Source organism: Pelobates fuscus, chromosome 3, assembly GCF_036172605.1.
Source record: "Pelobates fuscus isolate aPelFus1 chromosome 3, aPelFus1.pri, whole genome shotgun sequence".
Classification (NCBI taxonomy): Eukaryota; Metazoa; Chordata; class Amphibia; order Anura; family Pelobatidae; genus Pelobates; species Pelobates fuscus.
The window spans coordinates 152175144-152202332 of record NC_086319.1 but is presented as its reverse complement, the minus strand read 5'-3'; the positions used below and the strand labels follow the sequence as shown (position 1 = coordinate 152202332).

At 39.9% G+C, this 27189-nt stretch overlaps 1 protein-coding gene across 1 annotated transcript; it reads left to right on the top strand.

Annotated features, from left to right (window-relative positions):
- PRDM4 (PR/SET domain 4) lies at nucleotides 1–24734 on the top strand. Its single transcript, XM_063447541.1, has 12 exons — nucleotides 1–193; nucleotides 292–337; nucleotides 2772–2905; nucleotides 3303–3488; nucleotides 5640–6416; nucleotides 10062–10211; nucleotides 10531–10649; nucleotides 16057–16142; nucleotides 19632–19759; nucleotides 20645–20968; nucleotides 23675–23843; nucleotides 24218–24734. Exons 2-12 carry the CDS (start codon nucleotides 327–329, stop codon nucleotides 24507–24509), a joined length of 2376 nt encoding a protein of 791 aa, XP_063303611.1. The 5' UTR covers nucleotides 1–193; nucleotides 292–326; the 3' UTR covers nucleotides 24510–24734.
- Nucleotides 24735–27189: the final 2455 nt, after the last annotated feature.

The window sequence follows — 27189 nt, the reverse complement described above, 5'->3', positions numbered from 1 at the left end:
TATCTCCTGATTACCTATTTAATAAACATTCATCTTATCTTATGCCATCACTGTCGTTTGCAGGGTAATTTTGCAGTACCTATATGTACACTTCATGCCACAGTGAATGTAGAGAGATGATGGCATGCTTAAATTTACTTTTTTTTTTAAGTATGTAACAAGGAGCAGTCTTAAGGTGACTCTGATCTGACAGGTACATTTATTTATGTTTGCTTACTGGTGGGTGATTATCCTTTATCATAACTACAGGTTTTCTTTCCCACTTTATTAACTAAAATATTTTTTTTTCAGACTTCTTCTGACAAACCCTGCAGTGAAAGTATCCAATGCATTACAGGTAATTTGACTGCATAACATGTCAAACTAACACAAGACTTGCCAAACACTGGCTCCTAAAAATGTAAAAACATGACGCCTACATTTAATAATTATTTTAGTATTATTATGCATTATATTGTGCATTCACTAAATGCTATGTTGCTTGATTTTATTACCACTTGTGTGGATTTAACCCCTTCAGGACGGAGTCAATAGTGCACGTTCTGATCAAAACAAAACGTAAACAAAAACTGGAATTTGCGATATATGTCTGTTCACCCGTAGTTCCCCTCTTTCGTATTATATGCACCCACACTTATTATATATCATTTTGTTCAGGAGAAACAAGGTTTTAATTTATCATGGAACATAATTTATTATGAATAAAATTTAAAAAAATTTGAGAAAATAAGATTCTTTTTTTTTTTAATTTGTATTTCCGTTTGACATTTTAGCTGTGAATGTCATAATACTGTTAGGTTTCACTGTAAAAAAATGCACATATTTGTAATCAGCGATGTCTCACGAGTACAACAGTACCCCCCATTAACAGGTTTTATGGTGTTTTGGAAAGTTACAGGGTCAAATATAGAACGTTCCATTTTCAAATTGAAATTTGACAGATTAGTAATGTTACCTTTATATATAGATATATAAACAAAATACGGTTAGAATGAAATTACCGTATATACTCGAGTATAAGCCGACCCGAATATAAGCCGAGGCCCCTAATTTTACCCCCAAAAACTGGGAAAACTTATTGACTCGAGTATAAGACTAGGGTGGGAAATGCAGCAGCTACTGGTAAATTTCTAAATAAAATTAGATCCTAAAAAAATTATATTAATTGAATATTTATTTACAGTGTGTGTGTATGAATGCAGTGTGTGTGTGTGTTGCAGAGCCTTGGTGGGGGGGTGGGCATTTTTATTATTTTTTATTATTATTTAAATTTTCTTGTTAATTTTTTTAAATTATTTTTTTATTATTATTATTATTATTATTATTTATATTTTTATAAAAAAAAATTGTCCCCCCTCCCTGCTTCCTAGCTGGCCAGGGAGGGGGGCTCTCCTTCCCTGGTGGTCTAGTGGCATTGGTAGTTCAGTGGGGGGGGGAGGGGGCTGGCAGAGCTGTAACTTACCTCTCCTGCAGCTCCTGTCAGCTCCCTTCTCCTCCGCGCCGGTCCGTGCAGCTCCTCTGTCAGCTCCCAGTGTAAGTCTCGCGAGAGCCGCACTATGACCCCGCGGCTCTCGCGAGACTTACACTGGGAGCTGACCGAGGTGCTGAACGAACCGGCACGGAGGAGAAGGGAGCTGACCGGAGCTGCAGGAGAGGTAAGTAAACGCTCTGCAGCCCCCACAGCCCCCTGTCTGTATTATGCAATTTTTTTTTATGCAGGCTCTGTCAATCATAGCCAGGGGAGGTGTGGCTAGGGCTGCATAAACAGAAACAAAGTGGTTTAACTCCTAAATGACAGTGAATTGAGCAGTGAAATTGCAGGGGAATGATCTATACACTAAACCTGCTTTATTTAGCTAAAGTAATTTAGTGACTATAGTGTTCCTTTAATTCTTTTTACTTTCCCACCAGCAGGGGGTCTGTCTGACATTTCAGACAGTCCCCCTGCTGGCAGATCCACAGCCAGCTATAGGGGGCCATGTGATCGCTCTTTGAGAGCGATCACATGGCCCCCGGGGGCCTCATTTTCCGGGGGAGGGCTGCCTGGGCTGTCAGGCAGCCCTTCAGAAGAGGATTGCGGCGGAGGTAAGTAAATCTCACCTCCAGGGATAGAAAGCCATCACGGCGTTCTATGCCGCTGCAACGGCTTTAAAGCCCTTTTAATGCGTGACGGCATAGAACGCCGTAACGGCGTTAAGGGGTTAATGAAGTGATTTTGATGTATAGACCATGCTCCTGCAGTCTCATTGCTCGATTCTGTCATTTAGGGGTTAAATTACTCTGTTTATGCAGCCCTAGCTACACCTCCCCTGCTTGCAACATACACAACTTCCATGGAAAATGTGGCTTCATTTTCAATCAGATCATACAGCACAGTGTTTATACTTTTGGAAGTTCTTATCTACTGCACTGTTAATTGAACTTTATTTACACACATAAAGCTCCTATGGGCCTTGGCAAGCTATTTACACACTGTGCAATGATGGAAGCTAAACAAATAAGATCTCTTTCAGAAAGTGTGTTAGGAGGCTTTTTGTGTCACTAACAGGTGAGTTGTGGATGTTAACTGCATAAACAAAGTAATTTAACTCCTAAATGACAAGTAATTGAACAGTGAGACTGTAGGTCAATACACCAAAACCATTTTATTAAGCGCAAGTAGTTTTGGGGCTCAGATTGTTCCTTTAATTTCTCTGCACTAGTATATATATATATATTTTTCTATGTAAAGATATAATCTGCAACTCACCTTTTTTGTATTTCTCTTTAAGAATGAATGAGCTGAACCTCAGCGCTGTGGGAATGGACCAGCTTAGTGCTTCCTCGGTTGCCAATGCAATGCCTGCCTCTGGGAGTCATCTTGGGCTAGCTGGCTCTCCTCCCCACAACACAATATCAGCTACAGGTTAGTGGCTCATGAATTTAAAAACAAGTGTGATTCTCATTTACAAAATGGAGAAAATGAAATAGTTGTATTGAGTGTATTCCGTTGTTGGTGTGTAGTATCCATAATGCTCTAGTAGAATTAGTGTTTTTATAGGAACAAGAGTACAACACAATCTGACACCTATAATATGTTATTCTTTTAACAGGATCTGTTTTCCTGTTGGATATATCTGTAGTAAATTATGATGTCTGGGGCAATTTTAAAGGATAGTATTTCAAACAGTCAATACTATTTTGTGATGTTGCTTTTCTGGGAATTTTTACCACTGGTTTTGTTCAAGCAAACCCATTACATAATGATATTCTTGTTCTATTCATTCAATACTTTTAATTGCTGCTCTTTTTTTTCTCTTCAGGTTTACCTGTGGCTATTCCCAATCTGGGCCCTTCATTGAGTTCACTCCCTTCTGCCCTTTCAGTCATGCTTCCAATGGGTTTAGGAGACCGGGGTGTAATGTGTGGTATACCAGAGAGGAACTACTCTCTCCCACCTCCACCTTACCCTCACCTTGAGAGCAGCTACTTCAGACACATATTGCCTGGTATAGTGCCTTTGCAAACTAATTGTAGGATCTGTATTAGCTAATGTTGTACCTTGGGGGGTGCTGTTTGTTGTATTGCAATCACTTGTGTTTCAAAAGTTCATTTTAAGCGCCTCCTCGCACACCATAAATACTAAAGCTTATTGTAGAGACTCTCATCCCAGTAGACTTTGGGCACAGTCCTTCTTTGTCTCCCCGGGACAGAAGCCCACCTTCTCTGCTGCAGTGTGATAATGAGGACGTTTAAATTCCCAATTAACCAGTCAAAATATTTATATGCGTTGGTTAGTAGAAATTTCTGCTCAATTTCAACAGAGCTGATTTAACACGTGGCATAGGAAGCCTGGATCACTACAATATCGCTCATAGGACTAACAGAGATTCAGCTTGACTGAATCCTGTCTACCCATACAAATAATTTGGCTGGAAAGTTATCACTTTTAGGGCAAAGCAATGGGCTTTAGGGGTTGGACAGGCCTTCAGTTTTAGTCAAACCATTTGAAAACAGTTTGACAAAAATTACAGGGACGGTACCTATAACATTTTTGCACTACAACCTTTACAATAAATTTTGTAGTTGGGGTACTTGGTGTGCCCACATCAAGTGGACATATTCTTAAATTAGAGGGTCAAAGGTTTAAAAATATCAGGAAGTGTTACTTTACTGAGAGGGTAGTGGATGCATGGAATAGCCTTTCAGCTGAAGTGGTAGAGGTTAACACAGTAAAGGAGTTTAAGCATGCGTGGGATAGGCATAAGGCTATCCTAACTATAAGATAAGGCCAGGGACTAATGAAAGTATTTAGATTAGATGCGCCGAATGGTCCTTGTCTGCGATCACATTCTACGTTTTTATGTCCATTTAAACTTGTGAAGTGGATTTATTATGTTGTGTGCTATGTTAGAAACCAGAAATTTTATGGGATGTGAACAAATACTGAAAAATTGCGGCAGACCAAGACACAACTATACATATTGGTTGAGGACCACAACCACGAAATTGTTACAATAGTAGAGGATTCACAGGTTCAACAGGGTAGATGCATAAATGTATATTTATTGGAGACAGGAACACAAAATATAAATGTTTTGGCCTGTTTTCATTCAATCTACATTTCTGCACATCATTGAACCTGTGGATTCTCTACTATTCCAAGTATCGTAAATATATATGTCAACCAGATTTTCACCGACAAGGAAAGATAAACCCCCTGGCAAGCCATGTGCAGCTTTAGAAAGTGAAAAATATGTCTATTTCATTAAAACACACGACAATAACTACAAAGCACAAAACTGGAAAAAGAAAGAAATTAGTTTTTGTTTTGTTTTTTGGACAATTGTGCTAGGTGTTTTTGATTAAAAAAAAAAAAATTTGGATTGCTTAGCCGGGGTTTCTCTTCCTTTTCGGGAGGAGGTCCTATAGATATTTTAGTTTACTAGCTTTATAGGGCAGTTCAACCATGCCAACTTGACAAGATCTCTTTTAGCACAGAATCGACAAAGCTAGCATGCATCAAATGAGTCTGCTGAAATTTACTCATAAGGTGATAGATATTGAAAGGATTGTATGAGAGGAATTGTCACTCCCGGGATTTCTAATATCCTTTTTACCTATCCCCATATTTCACCAATTTTTATTTGTGAGATGTGAACATAGAGAAATCAAACAGAAAAGAGGAGAATTTAAACAATGTTTATATTTCCCCCTCTCATCAAGTGTGTCTTTGCTTTACCATGTCATTTGCTAATTCTTTAATATTAAATAGAGCATCTCATGGGGAAAAAAGTTTAACCCCTTAAGGACCAAACTTCTGGAATAAAAGGGAATCATGACATGTCACACATGTCATGTGTCCTTAAGGGGTTAACACAACCTAGACATTTGCTAATAATTCTGCTAGCAGAATGTATAGATTAAATTTGGATTCTCTATTATTTAGATTAAGTTGCATTTGTCATGGCGGGTAACCTTTAAGATCTTAGCCACTGCTACAATATTAAAGAAGCTGCCATGTTGCAAACAATGTGGACATGGGGATGCCTTTTTACAGCATTACACTTTTACACTCAAATGCTTTTGTAAAACTGTTTTTTATTTGTTTTGTTTACAAATATTTCTTAGTGCATAATAATGTTTTTCTTGCCTTGCAGGAATCCTCTCTTATTTAGCTGACCGGCCACCTCCTCAGTACATTCACCCAAGTTCACTAAATGTTGATGGTAACAATGGCCTATCTGTGTCAAACAGCAACCCTTCACTTGACCCCTACCAGCCTGGTGGTTCTGTTGGCCTTGAGAATGGTATTGTTTCACTGGATTCTCGATCAGTCGTTGGTCATGCTGGTCAGAGTTTACATTCCAGTGATGGCCACGAGGTGCAACTGGATACTGGTATCAGCATTGATAATGTGTCAAGAGTAAACAGCCCTATCACAACTGATCACATTACTGAAGAACTCACCATAGAAGGTGTGACTGGAGATCATGCACGGATATCAAATGTTCAACGCTCCCATGAGATACTGACAGTAGATGGTAACCTACCTCCTGATGCCGTTGGCCATTCTGGTGTTTTGCCATTACACAGTGGATCATTGGAACTTCCAGTAGTAATGGATACTGAGCATCATATGGCAGCTCGGTCCAGCATGTCAGAAAGCCGTCTCAGCGATGCCATTCACACAGTTGCCCTGAGCAACAACCCAGTGAGTGTTGCACTGTCTACCTCTCACCCGCTTTCATCATTAACCTCAGTGTCCCTGCAAGGTGGCACCATAAGCCTTGAGCCAGTGACTGTTTCTTCCATAACCCAGGATGTCTCCATGGGAGTTTCACATGTTGATGCAGGAAACCTGACTTTTGTCCCAACCTCACTGCAGATTGACTCAAATGCCAACAAAGAAAACATGGCAACCCTGTTTACAATCTGTGAGTAGGAGCATTTAATATTATCTAATTGATTTTAAGTCAGTGGTTCCCAAACTTTTTACGTTCAAGGCTCCCTTAATATTTATAGCACCGGGAAACATTACTGCTTAACAGGGGCCCGGTCGCGGTCTTAAAGGACCGAGGCACCCGACCGGCCCCTGTTAAGCAGTAATGTTTCCCGGTGTTATAATCATAGCACCAGGGAAACATTCCGCGACACACAGTGCCTGGGACGCCACGGCACACAGTTTGGTCTGTTTTAGTCTGTATGGAAAAGCGGCCATGACAAATAATAATTATAAATCTTCCAGACATTGACTTGGCTTCATGGTTGTCAAGAAACTGTTGGAAAAATCTGTAGACTTTCCAACTGTGCCTGCTTGGTTATTAATTTCATGACGTATTGTACAGTGCACACACTTTTGAGGCAGGGTTGCTGTTTGTGCAGATCCGCACCCCTTTCTCCTGTTGAATTCAGTATTTACCTGTTGTCTGTATGGGGTACAGAGTTTTTAGTTAGATACTTTGCAATGTGCTCCATACCACATACAGATTTGGTTTTCGTGCCCCTTATGTCACAGCAACATTATTTCCATATGTCTCACCAGTATAAAGGTCCCACAATGCAGACAATTGCAGGGACAGCTGACTGCCAAGCCTATCAAGCTCAGCCCTGGAACCTCCATTACAAGTTGTACATGCTGCCATCTCGGTTAATGCAGCATGTACATGCTGTTAGTGGGCAGTCTCTCTCCCGAGACTGTCACAACCGCAGGACGGCTGTGAATGTGGCAGGAGTCCTATGGCATGATTGATAGCTGATTCCCGGCTACCGCGATGCATGCTAGGATCAGCTGGCTGCTGCCGGCCTACCTCACAATAAGGCAGCCCTGCAATAGTCTCTGGCCCTGAGTCTGACTGATCACCTTGGGAGCCTCTTACAGGAATTACTTGCTTTAACTGTCTTTACTATGATTGGCTCCCAGGTGACCAATCAATCTTGAATTGTCTACTGATGTGCATATTTAGGGTTAGAAGTAGTGTATGTATTCCCAACGCTATAGTATTAATCTATCCATTTTGGTGTCACCGCCGCCAAGGGTTTGAAAGATTTATCTTTCAGCTCTCGCTATGCTGGTCTCCATGATGCTCCTCCATGTTGATTATATCAGCCAATGCCATGTTTTCCCATAGGGAAACTTTAGGAGACTAGTACGCATGTGCGACAATCAGTTGGTCTCTATGAATAGCAGAGTTTAACTTCAAGCTATTGAGGTGGAGTCGTGTCATAGGGCTTTCAGGAAGACTGCCTCGGAAGCATGTTAATCCTGCAATGTAAATATTGTTGTATCTAGTAAATGCCAATGTTTTCAGTTGCAGGGTTTATAATACAGAAACATGGCACCCAGTCCACTTTATTGAGATGAATTGGTCACCTTTAGTGGCTGTCATACTGATAGCCATTAGAGGTAATTGTGTGGTACTGACCAAGTAAAACTTGGTTCACTGCTTTCCTATGGGGAATCTTTAATGCTCAGGCAGCACTCTGCACATGCACATCATGGACCAACGTTGGACAAAGCAGCAACTCCTACTTTGACTTTGCAACAGAGAAATAGAGGTGAACAGCGCAGAGATTCTGGGCTTGGAAAAAAGGTAAGTAGTACACTTTATTTTTATCGCACACACTGGCTTTGGGGTGGAGGGGTGGACATCTGTTTTACTTTGGACACGGTCCCTAAAGTGTTGGAAATAAAGGTTTTTGTTTAAAGGGTTACTTTACTTTAGTGGCAGTAAACCTAGATTATTGTCTAGACATAAAGGTAAAAATAAGTAAGCTTTGTGATTCATGCTAAGCCAACATGTCTAAGTAAAATACACAGGAACAAATTTATTGGTTACAGTCAAATATATAGATATGGTTAAGGGAGGCTAAACTTGCTGAACTAATCTACATAATGGTATAGCTTTAGTGCCGCTGGGTACGTTTCACATCATGAGCCAGAAGTGAATGAAATAATTGGAGTCCTTACACCATACAAACAGGCTGGTGGCTAGAGTCAGGCAGGGTCTCCACTTTCAATGCCACAAGTAGGCCACAATAAGGAGCCTATCTCCGCTCCAGGTGAGGATTGTAGCCACACAGTCTGCATCAGATAAAATGGTTTCATTATCAATTATATGTTAACTTGCTTTAGAGGTTTGTATCTCTTGCTCGGTAATTTGAACTTTAATCACACACAGGAGGATCCTGCACGGTCTAGAATGCAATTTAAACAGAATGTGCAGTAAAGTTTAAACATTAGATCTCTGTTTACAGAACGTGTTTAGGAAGGCTGTGCAAGTCACATGCAGGGAGGCGTGCCTAGGCCTGTATAAAAACAAGTGATTTAACTCCTAAACTGCAGAGAATTGAGCAGTAAAGATGTAGGGGCATGTTCGATAAACCAAAACTGCTTTGTTAACCCCTTAAGGACACATGACATGTCTGACATGTCATGATTCCCTTTTATTCCAGAAGTTTGGTCCTTAAGGGGTTAAAGGACCACTATAGTGCCAGGAAAACATACTCGTTTTCCTGGCACTATAGTGCCCTGAGGGTGCCCCCACCCTCAGGGACCCCCTCCCGCCGGGCTGGATGGAGAGTAAAGGGTTAAAACGTACCTTTATTCCAGCGCCGGCCGGGGAGCTCTCCTCTCCGCCTCCGATCCTTCCTTTCGGCTGAATGCGCATGCGCGGCAGGAGCTGTGCGCGCATTCAGCCGGTCGCATAGGAAAGCATTTGCAATGCTTTCCTATGGACGCTTGCATGCTCTCACTGTGATTTTCACAGGGAGAATCACGCTAGCGGCTGTCAGTGAGACAGCCATTAGAGGATTTGGAGGCTGGATTAACCCTATTATAAACATAGCGGTTTCTCTGAAACTGCTATGTTTATAAAAAAAAAAAGGGTTAATCCTAGAGGGACCTGGCACCCAGACCACGTCATTAAGCTGAAGTGGTCTGGGTGCCTAGAGTGGTCCTTTAAGCTTAAGTTGTTTTGGAGACTATAGTATCCCTTTACCGTGCTCCTTCAATGCTGTGTGCCCTAGACATCATTATGATGTTGGGCTTGGCAATCTGAGTGTATGAATGCACACACAGCCCTCAGATTAGACCTGTATCCTTACTTTGGTAGGTTATTTTATGTAAGCATTTTCTGGCCCATATATTGCTTGGAATATAACATAACAAAGCTGACCTTGTGTGTCATTAATAAAATACTTTTCAGAATCACATTGTTGTGCTAGATCATTAAAAGACTTTCCAGGTATAACATAAATAATAACATAATAATAATTTAATGAAAGGCCAGCAATTTTGCCTTAACTGATTTTTATTTATTTGCAACTAAACCCATATTTCCATTATTTTATTTGCTGTGTGGAAGACCCTAAATTGAACAGTGTTACCATAGTCCTACAACATTTATTATTTTAGCTGAAGCCATATAACACCTTAATTATCTATTTTTAACAAAAAAACATTGTTCGTTTTTTTTATTAATAATCTTGGAATCTTGAGTTAACATTTTAGTTTGGTTTTGGATTACAAATGTTTAGCTTTTGAATTGTTTTTAATGTAATTTAAACAATCTTCTCAACAGGGTGCACTTTGTGTGACCGGGCATATCCATCTGACTGTCCTGAGCATGGACCAGTCACCTTTATAGCTGATAGCCCCATTGAAAGCAGGGCACGATTGTCTCTTCCCAAGCAGCTGTCTCTCAGGGACTCTGTGACAGGAGCCGACATAGGTAAGAGAAGTGTATGCAGTCTCACATGTCATCATTTGTTTGATCCTGATTACCAATTCCAGCTCTATGTCTTCTCTGTTTTTACATGTTGCGTAAAACATGTTTGTAATCTACATGCATTTGGATTGTGAAGGATTGCAGTTATGTTTTTTTCTGGAACATTGTACAGATTATACAAAATTCATGTGATAACAATTATTGGTTCTAAAAATTCTCTACGTTTAAAAAAATTAATTAGAAAGTTAAGTTTCACCTTTCCAGTTGCATGACATGGATAATAAGTGCACTGATAACAATGCATGTGCTTCCCTATACACAGGGGTTTGGACGCAGGAGACTATCCTTGTTCGGACGTGCTTTGGCCCATTGATAGGGCAGGAGAGCCAGTCCCTAGAAGTTGCTGACTGGAATGACAAGTCTGCCAGCCACCTCTGGAAGGTCAGATGTATGTTTATTGTTCTGCATGCCTCAGCTGATGTTTACATGAACTGCTATAATACTCTGCCAGCCATAGACATGCGTGTTTTAATGAGCTGTTTTGTCACTTCTGTTCCTTAGTTATGCATTTCAGTGTAAAGTCCGCCTCAGGTTTTGGGCTTCTTGTAATGGTCAGTCCATCTCAAGTGGCCCAAATTGTAAACTTGGTTGCTTGACCATTTTTAATTAACCCAATTTTCAGTATTGGTATTGCAATACATGCAGTTTTTTTACATTTTTATTTCATGCGATTTAACCACAGTGGCCATCTTTGTGTGAAATTTTGGTTCAATGAGGTCCTAGCTTCTTGTACCAAAATAAACCTAGCTTCTATATTGCTCAATATTGCTGCAACTTTCACTTTAGGGTCAATTATATAACCAGAAGGATTTGAGTCTGTCCTATATATATATTTTTTTAATTTAGAGGATACTTTGGTAAATATATTGTGCATACAGAACACTTAAGGTTTGAAAGACAGGAAATAATGAATGGATTACAAGGTCCACCTAACAAAAATTGTTTCTAATTAGAACCCAAACATGTGTAAGGAGGAGTACACGGGCATCTGTAGTACTTTAGGTGGAATCCAAGGAAGGGAGAAACTCTTGGTGAAGTCTGATATAATGCATGCTCTAAATTTTTGGATTACTGGTTGTTTGGCCTATTTAACACTAGTCGGTGCATTACTATTTTCCCCAATAGGAAAGCATGCATAATGCTTTCTTATGGGTTTTACATGATGCTGGATGTCCAGTGTCAGGCGACCAAAAGTCGCCTAATGATCCAGAAGTCCTTCTGGTGGCAGCAAGTGTACTTGACGAAACACCTCTTTCTTTAAGTGCAATCTGAAGATGATTGATTAGGATACATCTCTCATTTCTATTTTCTTGTGAATGCATTCACAATATACGTTTATTTTTATTTACATTAATACCATATAGGTTATTTTTTGTTGTATATTTTTCTTTTCCTGTCGTAAGTGGAAGTACTGCACAAGTAGGATGTTCCTATGACAAGAAGCTCTGAAAGATATAAACATTTTAATACTCCCGCTTACCTGCTCATAAAAGGCAGTTACCTCTTTCCATCCACAGTTCTTCTTGTCCCGACAATGGGACGGACAAGATGCTCCAGGACAGACTGGTGAGGCGCACAGGTTGCAGCCAGGGAGATGTGGACCCGAAAGCTCCCTGGGAGATGAGTTGAGAGGTACCCCTTCCACACGAGCGTTATGGAACGCAAGTGGAAGGGGGGTTTTCATTATGCCAGGAGGAAGTAGGAGGTCCGGGTGGCCCTCCAATCCAGAAGTAGGCCATGCGCCTGCGCACAGCAGTGGAACGCACGCCCGGATGGCCTTGCATTCCACTGAATTTTTGATTGCGCCAGTGCGCATGGAAATTTGCAGCGAAAATGCATTTTTAAGCTGTGCTGAACAGACTGATACCTCGGTGGTTGCCAGTATCCGGGTCACCAGCCCTCCGACATGGCAGTGAGGTATTTTGAGGTGAGATTAAAGGACCACTCTAGGCACCCAGACCACTTCAGCTTAATGAAGTGGTCTGGGTGCCAGGTCCCTCTAGGATTAACCCTTTTTTTTTATAAACATAGCAGTTTCAGAGAAACTGCTATGTTTATAATAGGGTTAATCCAGCCTCCAAATCCTCTAGTGGCTGTCTCACTGACAGCCGCTAGAGGCGCTTGCATGATTCTCACTGTGAAAATCAGACGCCTGGATGGAGGTTTTCCTCCAGATGAACTTAAAAAATTGGTTAAGGAAATCGCTGCCTTATTTCAAGGAATGAAAGTCAATTGAATTGGTGGATGGACTCAAGGTTCATGAAAATCAATCTCTCATTAATGCAAAGAAATTGGGTCACTATAAATACAGATAAATCAATCACAGGTTGGGGTGCACATCTGGGATCACTCTTTCACCTAGGTTCCTGGTCCCAAACGGAAGCTGTAGTCCTCAAACTACAGGGAATTGAAAGCTGTTTGGAATGCCCTTCTAGCTTTCAATCTAGAAATCCGAAACAAATCAGTGTGGATTCAGTCAGACAATCTCACTACTGTCTCTTACCTGAACCGTCAGGGAGGTACAACGGTAACTAGAAAAGCTACAATTTCTGGGGAAATTGTGTGAAGTGTTCTTGCCTCCACCAGTAGTCTACAACTGGAGTGGGCGGAGTAACTGTTATCATTTATATAGCACATTTAATTGCAACGTTGTTGCACAGTTACATTAAAACATACAGTTATAAAAACATTAGCAGGTGTGAAAAAGGCTTTGTCTATGACATCACTTGCTTCTGCAGCCTGGCACAGGTCAGAGTATTTTGGCAGTTGCCATCTTCAAACGGTCGTATTTTAAAAACTATAAATCCTACAGTGAAGAGCTTTATATTGTGAGAATCACAAGACCCAGACCTACATTCTGATGCATAGTATGTCTCTGCAATATTAACAATGAAGGCACAGTCGCAGTTTAGAAATTGCCCTTCAAATGTGAGCTTTGCAGAGTGGAGTTTCAATGAATGTCAATGGACGGCGTGAGTTGCAAACAAATGGTCATATTATGAAACCTATCAGGACTATGGCTTAGCTGTTTTTTAGTGGCAACATTTTTAGTGGCAGCAGGGATAGCTGAACATTTTGATATAAGATTTGTGTAGGTGGGCCTGAAAATGAGGGATTGGTGGCAGTTTAGAAATCATGTCCTGATTTTTCAGCTTTTGCCAGCTCCCACTCTAGCTTTGCCATTCATTCCTATGGGACAAATTTCGCCACAAGAACGACGATATTCCGTGAACCATTCGCCGAAATGTTCCACAAAGTAATAGCACACCAATCGGGAACAATCCGCACGTTTCGGTATATTTCTGTCTATGTAGTGTAAAAACTGTTGGAGGAGTTAGGGTGGTAAATTTGGCTATAATAAGAATAATATATATGTGAGATAACAGTAAGTGTTCTTGCTATGCAAGGCCACTTAATAACACTCCAAAGGCTCTATGCGCAGAGCATGGCTTGGGCTTTAGATAGAACTGGAGACCATTTCAGCAACTTACATCAAAGGCTCAGACAACATAGTGGCAGACCTGAGCAGCCAACACTGGACTCAGACAGAATGGTCCCATTATCCAGACACATTCAAGATTCTAGTCTGAATGTTTGGACTACCAGAGATGGATCTTATGGCCAACAGACTGAACGCGAAAGTAAGAAACTTTGCTTCCATTATGAAACAAGATCTCCCTCTAGTTCTGGACAGATTTTCAATCCCTTGGAAATTCAAGATGACGTACATTTTCCTTCCAGTAGCATTAATAGCTTGAATTGTACAGAAAATCCGCGCAGACAAGGCAAGGGTGTTGCCTATCCTCCCTTATTGGTCGAACCGGAGCTGGTCCTTGCTCTCCAAGCTTACTGGAACCCAGACATCCCTATGGAAACATTAAGAATGTGTTGATTGAAGGCTTGGCTGCCGCAAGAAAAATTCTCAAGGAGCAGGGTATTTCAGACTCCATCTGCGATACCCTCCTTTCCTCCACTCATAATTCTACCACTAAGACTAACCTCTTGATTTGGCAAATGTTTTTACAGTGGTGGCTATCAAGGGATATTGAAGATGAAGATGGTTGGTCTTCCATTCCTTGTATCCTGGCTTTTCTTCAATCAGGCTTCCACTCAGGCCTTAGTGTCTCATCGCTTGAAGTACAAGTTTCTGCTCTCGGTCATTTTATGGTAAAGGATTTGGCGTCCAACAGGCTTTCTTCATAGATTCTTTAAGCCTGTTTATCTAAAATATCCTCCTCGTATTTCTTCCTTTCCCACCTGGGATTTGTCTGTAGTACTCAAGGTGATGTTCAATTCCCCGTTCGAACCTGCGCATAGAGATTTCTTTGAAGATGTTGACGTTTAAAACCGCATTCTTGGTAGCGATTACTTCTGCAAAAAGGGTTGGGGAACTGCAAGCTATGTCTTCTGCTCTAGAATTTAAGATCTTTCAACAAGCAATGTCTCCCTTCACTTTCCGGTCAAAGCACACTCCACCAGAGCCATGTCTACTACCTGGGCTGAGAGGTCATCGGCTTCTTCAGAAGATATCTGTAAAGCTGCTACTTGGTCCTCGCTCCACACTTTCATAAAGCATTACAGGCATCACATATTCTCCTCCTCTGAAGCCGCTTTTGGGCCAAAGGTGCTCCACGCAGTGGCTTACTAATTACCCGCCCATTTGCCTTAAGGGATCTTGCTCTATCCCACTTGTGCATTACTGCCACTTACGATAGGAAAAACAGTAATTTTACTTATCGTAAATTCTATTTTCCTTAGAGTGGCAGTACTGCATTCTTTCCCTCCCGTTGGATAATAAATGATATTTTGCAGTATTTTGATCTCCGTATGGTTATTTAGAAAACTGTGGATGGAAGGAGGTTACTGCCTTTTATGAGCAGGAAGGCGGGAGTATTTATATCTTTCAGAGCTTCTTGTCCACATAAGAGGGAACAACCCTCTGGTACAGTACTGCCACCCTACTAAGGTTACGGTAAGTAAAATTACAGGTTTTTTTGTTTGGTAATATTTTTAAATTGTTAAAGGAGTCTTAGGGATATTTTTTTTTTTTTTTGACTTGCTACTTGAACCTATATATTCTTGAGGCTTCAAAGACCATAAGATACTACGGGTTGTATAATGTTTTGGGGACAGCTAGAAATAATTGGTCTCTTGAAGTTATTTCCTGTCCTGGCAACTGAGGCGGGTACAAATATACAGCATGCCTGAGATAGGTAAATCAAGCTTGTCTAGCATTACCTAAAATACCAAATCTGTTTGTATTATAAATCAGTACTGTCAAAGAAACTAAAAACATATAATTCAGTATAGATTAGTGTTGCCAATATATAGTAATGTGAGATATGGTCAAAGTGGAAATCACTTATAATAGGTGTAAAAATGTTAGCTGTGGCAATATAGTACAGCATTTGCTGTCAAAAATTTAACTTGCATAAAATAAACCTTCAGTACATACTAACAAGGTTCAGTTACAGTGAGTGATTGTGGTATAGATCCTGTAAAAGCTGTTGATCATGCATCTGTCAGTTGATAGACTATGTAAAACTGGAATCTGCAGTCATGACATTACATGAAAGATTAATGTTCTTGGGAATTCAAAAAGCCAAACCATTTAATTCAGAAACAGTCAAAACATTCTCATGGAAGAAAAAAAGTATCCACTTACTTTTGTGTTTCGTCCTTTTGATGCTACCAGGACATATTAGCTTCCACCAAAATGGTGTCATGGGAAGGATTGGTCTATTGTATCTGTCTGATCTGTGTTTTGTAATCTGTCATTTGTCTTTAGATGTACCAGGGTGGAGTGATGGACTTCTGCATCATCACAAATGACGAAAATGAATGTAACTGGATGATGTTTGTACGGAAGGCAAGGTAAGGGAGTTTACTTACTTTGAACCATTAAAAAAAATGGTTCAACCCCAATAATCGCTACTGAAGCATTTATCTGGATGGGTAGTGCAGCAGGTGTATGTTTAGTGTAGGTCAGAAGTTTAAAAACAAAAAGCGAGTTTACATACCTTTCTTCCAGTGCTGCGCTGGTCTCTTAAAGGACCACTATAGGCACCCAGACCACTTCAGCTTAAAGAAGTGGTCTTGGTGCCAGGTCCAGCTAGGATTAACCCTTTATTCTATAAACATAGCAGTTTCAGAGAAACTGCTATGTTTATAAATGGGTTAATCCAGCCTCTAGTGGCTGTCTCATTGACAGCCGCTAGAGGCGTTTCCATGTCTATAGGAAAGCGCATTCGGCCGATGACGTCGCTATGGAGGAGGAGGAGAGTTGCCCGCCCGGCGTTGGAGAAAGAGGTAAGTTTAACCTCTTCCTCCCCCTAGAGCCCGGCGGGAGGGGTACCCTAAGGGTGGGGGCACCCTCAGGGCACTGTAGTGCCAGGAAAACAAGTATGTTTGTTTTCATGGCACTATAGTGGTCCTTTAATGGCTGGCCCTGCCACTGCTCCGTCTCCTTGACTGAAATCATCAAGCTTGACAAACTCAGCCAATCCAATGTTTTCCTGTAGGGAATTGCCACACTACGCCAATCCGCATCTCCTCATAGAGATGCATTAAATCTGTGCACCTCTTTGAGGAACATTCAGCGTCTCAATGCAGAACATTGTGCATCACTTCCACAATTTACAATTTATGTGATATTCTTGCTTGTAGGATTAAACAGTGCCCATAAAGGGCATACTTGTTCTGGGAGGATAATGAGGCCTCAGACTCTAACGTTTGTCCATAAATGTTTAAAGTGGCCATTTTTCATGGTTTTGTTTTTTCCTTCTCTTTTGGTTTTTATTTCCTTATGCCTCTTGTATCTCAGTGATTATACTATCCTCCTTGCCTTTATGTATATTTATGATCTTTTCTTCCTTGTTTTGACTCCTCTGTCAATGATGTCTGCTGTTGCCATTTTGTGGGATTGATTTTACCGAGGGTTGTGGGTAAATTTAGATGCCGTGCATAATCTCCGCCTACTGTCGGATTGTTTTCTATATATGAGGAAATGTAGTCCCTACTTTTCCTTATGCATTTTTTGAAAGTTAGAGTTCTCAGGAAAAACGACAAAAGATTCCAACACAGAGAACTACTGTTTTGAAACAAATAGATTACACCTTCTTTGAATTCTATGGTTTTACATATCTTGACATAATAAAAAATCATCTGTTCCTTAGCAGTTCTTAAAATTTAGGTAAATACAACCTCAGATGAACAACAACACGTGACCTATTACACAGTGTCATCATTTATTTAACAAAAATAAAGTCAAAATGGAAAAGCCATGTAAGAAAAACCAAGTACACTGCTTCCATAGGAATTAAGCGGCCAAGTAGTAGACACGGATGCTGCCAATGCCCTTGATTAATTGATAGTCAGCAAGTGTGACCACCTCTATAAAAGCCGAAGTTTTAACAATTTCCTGGTCTGGAGCATTCTGGTGTGTGTTAACACAATGCCAAGGAGGAAAGATATCAACAGTGATCTTAGAGCAGCATTTCTTGCATCCCATCAAACTGGGAAGGGTTATAAGGCCACTTCCAAACAACTTAAAGTGCTTCATTCTACAGTGAGAAATATTATTCAAAAGTGAAAAACATGCAAGACAGTTGTCAATGCTCCCAGAACTGGACTCCCCAGTAAATTCACCCCAAGGTAAGACTGTGCAATGCTCAGATAAATTGCAAAGAGTTACATCTCAGACGCTACAGGCCTCAGTTAGCATGGTAAATGTTAACGTTCAATTAGAAAAAGACTGAACAAGTATGATTTGTTTGGAAGGGTTGCCAGGAGGAAGAATATCCTCTCTAAAAAGAACATGTCAGCACAGCTTAGGTTGGCAATGTTGCATCTGAACAAACTACAACACCTCTGGAACAATGTCCTTTGGAGAGACAAGACCAAAGTATAGATGTTTGGTTCTTCCCAAACATGGCGCTGTGTATTATAGCCAAACACCTCATACCACCTGTCAAGCACGGTGGTTTAGAGGTGATGATTTGGGCTTGTTTTTAAGCCACAGGGCCTGGGAACTTTGCAGTCATTGAGTCGACCATGAACTACTCTGTATACCAAAGTATTCTAAAGTCAAATGTGAGGCCATCTGTCCGACAGCTAAAGCTTGGCTGAAATTGGGTCATGCAACAGGACAATGATCTCAAGCACACCAGAAAATCTACAACCAAATGGCTGAAAAAGAATTAAGGTGTTGCAATGGCCCAGTCAAAGTCCAGACCTCAACCCAATTGAAATGCTGTGGCCGGACTTGAGATAGCTGTGCATAAACAAATGCCAACAAACCGCAATGAACTGAAGCAACATTGTAAAGAAGAGTGGGACAAAATTCCTCCACAACATGTGACAGACTGATAAAGTCATATAGAAAACTATTTCTTATTAAAGTTCTTACTATTAAGTGCAAGCTGTTGAATAATAAGGTGAACTTCATTTTTCACACTTGGCTTCTCAATTTGGACTTTAATTTTGTTTTAAAAAAATCATGACCTCTTGTTCATCTGACGTTGTATTTACCTAATTTTAAATTCCCATTTTTTTAAAGCTCATCAGCCACACATCACAGCTATATTCCTTGGTCTTATCCATTGTGATGAATAACTATGTGAATATGGGTTATGTGTTACCTCATGTTTATACCCCTGTGTAGCAGGAAGTCGAAGAATTTCCTATTCCTAGTCACCCAGGTGTACTAAAAATTTTAAATATCAATTGGAATATACTCCAAATATATCTTTCTCATTTTAATTTGTTGGGATGCCAATAATTGTTCTACACATATTTAACACATTTTATTTGTATTTATTTTTTTATAAACCTTATGTTTGTAATTGTCTGATATCCATGTGAGCAGAGTGTTTTTGTGTATTTTTGAACAAAAATAAGCTGGAAAAAAGGTAGGTAAAATCACCTTTTACTCCTCTCATAAGGTGGATAGCCACCTAAACATCACTTTTATAACTATAGTGTCAAGAATACATGTTTGGATTCCTGACACTAGTGTTCCTTTAAGGATGATCGTTTCAGTCTCCGACTGGGAGAAAAATAATATACATATTTGTGCACACTCGCCTTCTCTCACTTTTTTAATGCTGCGTCAACTGATCACTCATATGCTGGGTGAAGTTTATTGTATCTTTAGCTGGCATATGTTTAGACATGGAGGTCTTTTAGAAAATTATGAATGTGTCATGAAGTTATGCTAATTATTTTTCCATGCTGTGAATACACCAAATATTGTATGGGAGTGGGACATATTAATGCTTACCAATGTAGAGGAATAATCTTGTAATCTGAAAGCAAGTGTAGTCGTATGACTGTTTCATGTTTACACTGTAATCTCATGTTAAGGAAACCAGAGGAACAGAATCTTGTTGCTTACCCTCACGATGGAAAAATTTACTTTTGTACCTCAAAAGACATCCAACCCCAGGAAGAGCTTCTCTTCTATTACAGCAGGGACTATGCCTGCCAGTTGGGTAAGAACAGTACAGCAAATATGACCATGTGTGGTTTTATAAACTCTGATGTTTACTAGATACAAGATCACTAGTTTGGATTGGACTTATATGGTAAAAATCTGCATCAACTTGTAGATTGTACTGCATAATGATATTAACCAGAATCTATCTAAATCTTTTAGGCAGACGGTTCAGTGATATACTGTAAGTCTATCTTAATTTCTTAAGATATTGTAAACAAACATTGGGCAAAAAATATTTATTAAAGACTACATGTTGCTGATGTTTGATTAAAATTAAAACTTTAATTCTAAGGTAATAGGTTTGTGAAATTGTTTCCCAATATCGGGATATATTGTGAAACCCGTTTTTTTATGTTTCATTAATGCGCATATTGGTCTCTAAAAACATATATGAAATGAAATTAAGGCTGTATGTGTGTAGGTGCACTTAATGAAAAATTTTATGTTTCATTAATGCGCATATTGGTCTCTAAAAACATATATGAAATGAAATTAAAGCCGTATGTGTGTAGGTGCACTTAATGAAAAATTTATAACATTATGGTTCTACAAACACCTAGGAAAAATCAACCTGCTTTTCAGTGTCTTTCAGTAGTAAAGAAGTAGTTCTAAAGTAAAGTATGTGGAGTATGGACTGTTTTTAGAACACCGACAAATTAAACTTGTGCATCTGCAGTGATAACATTAATAAACCTTGGTCGCATACAGATACCTTTAAGATTATTATTATGTATTACTTGTTTTTCCATCTTAATACTGCATATCTTCAGTTTTTTTTTACTTGTTGGCTCTTAATAATGCAGAAGTACCATTGTTATATTTACATATTTATTGTTTGGCTTATATTTGAAGCTTTGTGCGTGGATTTTTATTTTGTTAGGCCTTCCAGAGCAACCAGAGCTTCTTGTGTGCCATTGTGGAAAGGAGTACTTGTCTTATGCAGATTTCAAGTCTCACCTGAACAGTCACTTGAACAGCCACCTACCCAGCGAGTCACTAAGCAGTGGGGCAACAAATCCAGGACTGGCACCCAGCAGTGTACGGAAGTGGATATGTTCCATGTGTTCTCGTGCTTTTTCCTCCTCATACAAACTCAATGTGCATTATATGGGCCATATGGGCATGAAACCACATAAATGTGAGTTCTGCAGCAAGGCATTCAGTGATCCCAGCAACCTGCGAACGCATCTCCAGATACACACAGGTGAGCTACAGACTATGGTTTTATAGGAGTGTCTGAGAAGGCATTTAGAGTAACAATGGCACATGAGTAAAGATTTATTTTGCTTCTATTTAAGAACAAAAAAGGCAAAGTTGGCTAAGGTCTGCTCCTGCTTGATCGCTATATAGGTGTAGTAGCATTTAAAGGAGCACATGTACTTTAATTATTTAGAAATCTGATGTCCTTTAAAATGTAGTTTGAACCCCAGCCGTATATTTTAAACATCCATTGCTTGACTACAACTGTATATAACTTTCAGTAGGATTTTGGTACCAATAAATGCTGGTTAATATAATCTGCTTCTAAATTTACAGTTTGATATGATGAGAAACGAAAAAATATCCTTCAGAGAGAACCCGTCATGGGTACACTCAGTGGTGTATCCTGGTTTTGTGCTGCCCTAGGATAGAAGGGTAATAGTTTTTTATATCAGAATTATTGGTGCATTAATGCACATGTGCAAGATGGAAGGTCTCATGATAATGCATAAATAGTCACCAGTTCTGGAAAAGTAAGGTGTGGATAAGATGGCAGTACCATAGGAAACATGTATTATCTCTCCATGTTTTATTGGTGGGTATATGATAAACCAGCTTGCAAAAGCTGCAGAACATAGAAACATAGAATGTGACGGCAGATAAGTACCATTTGGCCCATCTAGTCTGCCCAATTTTCTAAATACTTTCATTAGTCTCTGGCCTTATCTTATAGTTAGGATAGCCTTATGCCTATCCCACGCATGCTTAAACTCCTTTACTGTGTTAACCTCTACCACTTTAGCTGGAACGCTATTCCATGCATCCACTACTCTCTCAGTAAAGTAATACTTCCTGATATTGTTTTTAAACCGTTGCTCCTCTAATTTAAGACCTCTTGTTGTGGTAGTTTCTCTTCTTTTAAATATTGTCTCCTTTATGTATTTAAATGTTTCTATCATATTCCCCCGTCTCGTCTTTCCTCCAAGCTATACATGTTAAGATCCTTTAACATTTTCTTGTAAGTTTTTTTTTTTTTTATCCTGCAATCCATGAACCAGTTTAGTAGCCCTTCTCTGAACTCTCTCTAAAGTATCAATATCCTTCTGGAGATACGGTCTCCAGTACTGCGTACAATACTCCATGTGAGGTCTCACCAGTGTTCTGTACAATGGCATGAGCACTTCCCTCTTTCTACTGCTAATACCTCTCCCTATACAACCAAGCATTCTGCTAGAATTTCCTGCCTACCTTTAAGTCATCTGAAATAATTACCCCTAAATCCCTTTCCTCAGATGTTGAGGTTAGGACTCTATCAAATATTCTGTACGCTGACCGTGGGTTTTTACGTCCAAGATCCATTTTCTTGCACTTATCCACATTAAATGTCAGCTGCCACAACTCTGACCATTTTTCTAGTTTACCTAAATCATTTGCCATTTGGCGTATCCCTCCTGGAACATCAACCCTGTTACATATCTTAGTATCATCAGCAAAAATACATACCTTACCATCAAGACCTTCTGCAATATCACTAATAAAATTATTAAAAAGAATGGGTCCAAGTACAGATACCTGAGGTACCCCACTGGCTTTGAATATACTCCACTGACTACAACCCTTTGTTGCCTGTCACTCAGCCACTGCCTTACCCATTCAACAATATTGGAATCCAAACTTAAAAATTGCAGTTTATTGATAAGCCTTCTATGTGCAATAGTGTCAAACACCTTACTGAAATCTAGGTAAGCAATGTCTACTGCACCACCCTGATCTATTATTTTAGTTACCCAATCAAAAACATCAATGTTTAGTTTGGAATGATCTCCCTGAAGTAAACCCATGTTGTCTCTGATCTTGAAATCCATGTAACTTTAGATGTTCATGGTTTCCATTACTTTCCCCACTACTGAAGTAAGACTTACTGGCCTATAGTTCCCCGACTCCTCCCCACTATCTTTCTTGTGAATGGGCACACTATTCGCTAACTTCCAATCTTCTGGGACTACTCCTGTTAGCAATGATTGGTTAAATAAATCTGTTAATGGTTTTGCTCGTACACCACTAAGCTTTTTTTTAATAACTTTGCGTGTATTCCATCAGGCCCCATTGCCTTATTTGTCTTTACTTTTGACAGTTGAAATAGAACCTCTTCCTCTGTAAACTCACATGTAACAAATGTGTCATGTTTCCTTTTTCCCCAGCTGAGACACCTTTCCTTTATTTTCTTTCCTTTATCATCTGTAAATACTGAACAAAAATATTCATTGAGGCAGTCAGCTAGACCTTTATCCTCCTCTGTCTGCTGTCTGCAACCTTTGCTGGAACTGCGATCGCTAATGTACTGTTCTACTGAGAATAGGAGGAATGCAGATACATGCTAACTTAGCGTGCCTACCACTTGAGTTAGATCTGTTGTGCTTTCTGCAAAAGTAGCTTATATATGTTTTAAAGATCCATAAAGCACTTCAGCAAGCTTATGTGTCTAGGATGCTGGTTTATGAAAAGTATATTTCCCTATCTATTCTCTCCTCCGCCACCTTCACACAAGTGAACTTGTCGCCTTGTGGAGTCTTTGCAAGAATTTCAAAGATCTCAAATTGCTGCTTTAATGTATTGCATATAAATTGCATTTAATAAAATGAGTGATTAAAATCTACACTCGACTGTCTGAACCGGTAGCTCTGATCACCTGTATGTCTTTATTGAACAGGACAGAAAAATTACCGCTGTGGTTTATGTGACAAGTCATTTACACAAAAAGCCCATTTGATGTCCCATATGGTGGTGCACATGGGAGAGCGTAACCTGAAGTGTGAATTTTGTGATAAGATGTTTATGAGAAGGCATGATCTGAAGCAGCACGTACTTACACACACTGGGTGCGTATTGAGCAGTCTTGCAGAACTGGTTTGTAGAAATCCAAGTGAGTGTTGGCAGCAATTGTGCGTTTTCTTCTTAAAATGGAAAACTGTGTTGGAAGGAAATGAAAATAAGCTTGCTGTTTGTGTGATTTATTTAAAGATTATACAGGACATTGTGGTAAGAGATGATGTATAATTTTTTGATTTCTATGTCCCTTCCCCCTCGCTACTTCATTGAATTTTCTCTAGCATCCATTTATCATTGAGAAGTGTCATATACCCATCAGATATCATATGATCATAAAAATAAAAAAAAATCCTCAAAACCTATTTTACTGCCTATTTACTGCATATTTTATGCTTAACAGAAAATCTATTTTCCCCTATCACAGAGAGCGACAGTTTATATGCCCTAAGTGTGATAAACGCTTTGGCAGAACAAACCATCTCAAGAAGCATTTGAATTCCCATGAAGGGAAGAGAGACTTTGTCTGTGAAAAATGCTCCAAGGCCTTTCTCACCAAATATCACCTCACTCGACACTTGAAAATATGCAAGGGTCCAAGCAATGTTCCTCTCACACCTGATCCAGAGGAGGAGGACAACGACTCTGAAGATGAAGACTTACAGAGTCCAGAAGGTCATGCATTTAAAACAGATGAGCATCTCTCAGTACATACGTGACAGGAGCAATGTGTGCTTAGGTCTATTTATCTTATTTATTCTTTTCACTGGTGAGATTCTTTCACTTAAAATTAGCAGAATTTAAGCTGCTGCTTTTGCCTTGTGCAGAATAAAATAGCCCATGGATTTCAGATATAAATTTTATCATAACTGACATCTTTATGAAATGTATCCTAGAAACTGTGTATATACTGAACTATATATACAATAAAGGAATTGAATGTATGTCCGCTTTTTACAAAACACATCTTAAAGGGTGCCCAGCCATATACAGAGGTTAGGAACAACATGCAAAAACAAAACTTAACTTTTTTTTAATATTTTAAAGAATATCTGTTGTGACCTTTTTCTTGTGTTCTATTGAAATAGCATACCATTTCATCTATACATTGTGCTAGCAAATGTAAAGGTTGGGAGGAAAACCGATTTAAAATTGTTTTTCTCCCAGCTCTCAGTCAATCGTGAGGGGGACACTCAATGCTGAAGCATTGACAGACCAGGCAGAGGAGAAAAGATCTCCCCAAAAGATTATTTTGCACTCCCAAGTATAGCAACCACAGTGCATGGACTACAGTTGCTGTGGAAACTCCCTAGCCAGCACATCTAGTGCTGGTTAAGGAGTATTGGAATGGAGTGATGTGACATCACTCCGTTCCAACACTGGAAACTAAGCTGGCATCACTGAGCAACTTTTCCCTGCTTGGGGACACTTCCCCAAAGAAAGACTGGGAGCGATTTAAGGTAAGTACATTTTTCCTATACAGCAATCATGTTTAAGGCTAGCATAGGCCAAACAAACAAGGTTTAAGTTTGTGGGCCACAAAAAAAAAACTTTCAAAAATGTTCATAGAAACGTAGGTTTGTTTTCAAAAGTACAGTATAAAAAAAAAAAAACAGCATCCCCTCTACTAAATCCCAGTCTCCCCCCTCCCCCTTTACTAAATCCCAGTCTCCCCCCTCCTCGTCTATACTAAATCCTAGTGATGTGCATGGGTAAAAAAAAAATCGAGTAAGTAGAAAAAAATGTGTCTGTTTTGGCAATTCGGACCAATAGAATTGAGTTCGGAACTTCGGCACTTCAGACATTCGTAAAATGTACAATAACAAATTTTGCTGCACTGTACAATGGTTAGGAAAATGATGCGGAATATAAGTCTAATGGGTCCAGCTGAAATGATCGCCCCTCTTATCAGCTGTGATGCATTTCACAGTTTATCCAATAAATCCTATTACAGTCTTTACATTGTGTAGCACTTTAAATAAGGTTCTAATATGCCCCACTCCAGATCTTGTCCATGACACTGCATAACCCAATAGGTGCTTCACCTATACTCCCCAATCAGAGTGCACAATATACATTCATTTCACTGCATCACCCCACTCAAGTCACAACATCCATTATAAATCATACTGTAGACCCATGAACCCCCACTGCACAGGCCGTATGCACTCTATAAAACCAGAGAACATGGGAAAGGAGGGCGAGACTATTTTTATTATCACACAGCATCTCAAGCCACACATGTTAATTGATTTGCGCTCTCCTCCCAGGGTGTATTGTTTGCCACGTGACGTCACTATCGATAAGTTTTGCGGAGGGGAAAATTAAGTTGGTGCAAATCAGTCCCAGGGACAGCCCTGCAGAGGGGCTATGGGGAGGGGAGCAGAAGGGGCACTGGAGAATTGATACTGTATTCGGAATGGATAATCTCGCTGCCTTTGTTATGTTCAGTCATTGAGCAACAGCCATAGAACTCAGGGTGCAGACAGGATCTGTGTGTCTGGCGGAGCTGGACAGTGCCATGTGGGGTGGGAGTTTGAACTGGCGCTAGAAGATTCCACATTTTGAACCCCTCTTAAATGGGTTATGTATGTTCCTCTGGCAATGGGTAGGAGTCCTGAGTGAGGATACACTATTGGCTGACCGTTTTCTCACTGTGTGTTAGTGAAGGATGCTTACTACTGATTTGTTAGCTCTCTGCTCATTTAGAAAGTTAGGAAGCTCACTGCTTGATTAAGAATTTTAGAAGATTCACTACTAATTTAGACTGTTGGAAGACTCACTGCTGATTTACAATGTTTGGTCACTCACTGGTTCAGAATGTTAGAACGCAACCACTAATGTATGTTGATGGAATACTCCCTATTGATATAGGATGCAGTGACAAAGATTAAAGCTGCGATCAGGAAATAAACACTACTGATGGAGGACGTTTGAATACTAACCATTGACATATGGTGATGTAGAACTTGAAATCGGAAATTCGGGTAAGTAAAAAAAAATTGTCTGCTTCGTCAGTTCAGACCAATGGCGTTCGGTTCGGAACTTCGGACATTCTGATGTGTCCGAATGGCATGAAATTCATACAAATGTTCATTCAGAATGAAACAAATTGCACAGGTCACTAAATCCCAGGACTCACACCCCCTCTTCTAAACCATGGGCTTTTAAAAAAAAAACAAACAAAAACAATATTAGCCAACTAACCGACTCCACTCCCATTGCCACTGCCATTATGCGACTCTGGAGTATAGCCTCTGGTATACTCCCAATGGCGCCGTCCGTACCCTGTGCCAAAACGAATCCTCACGCTACTCTTTGAAAACGTGTGATGGTGGAGCACGTTGACGTCATGTCGGAATGTGACGTGGCATTGCGTGCCTCCGTGCTCCTCAAGGT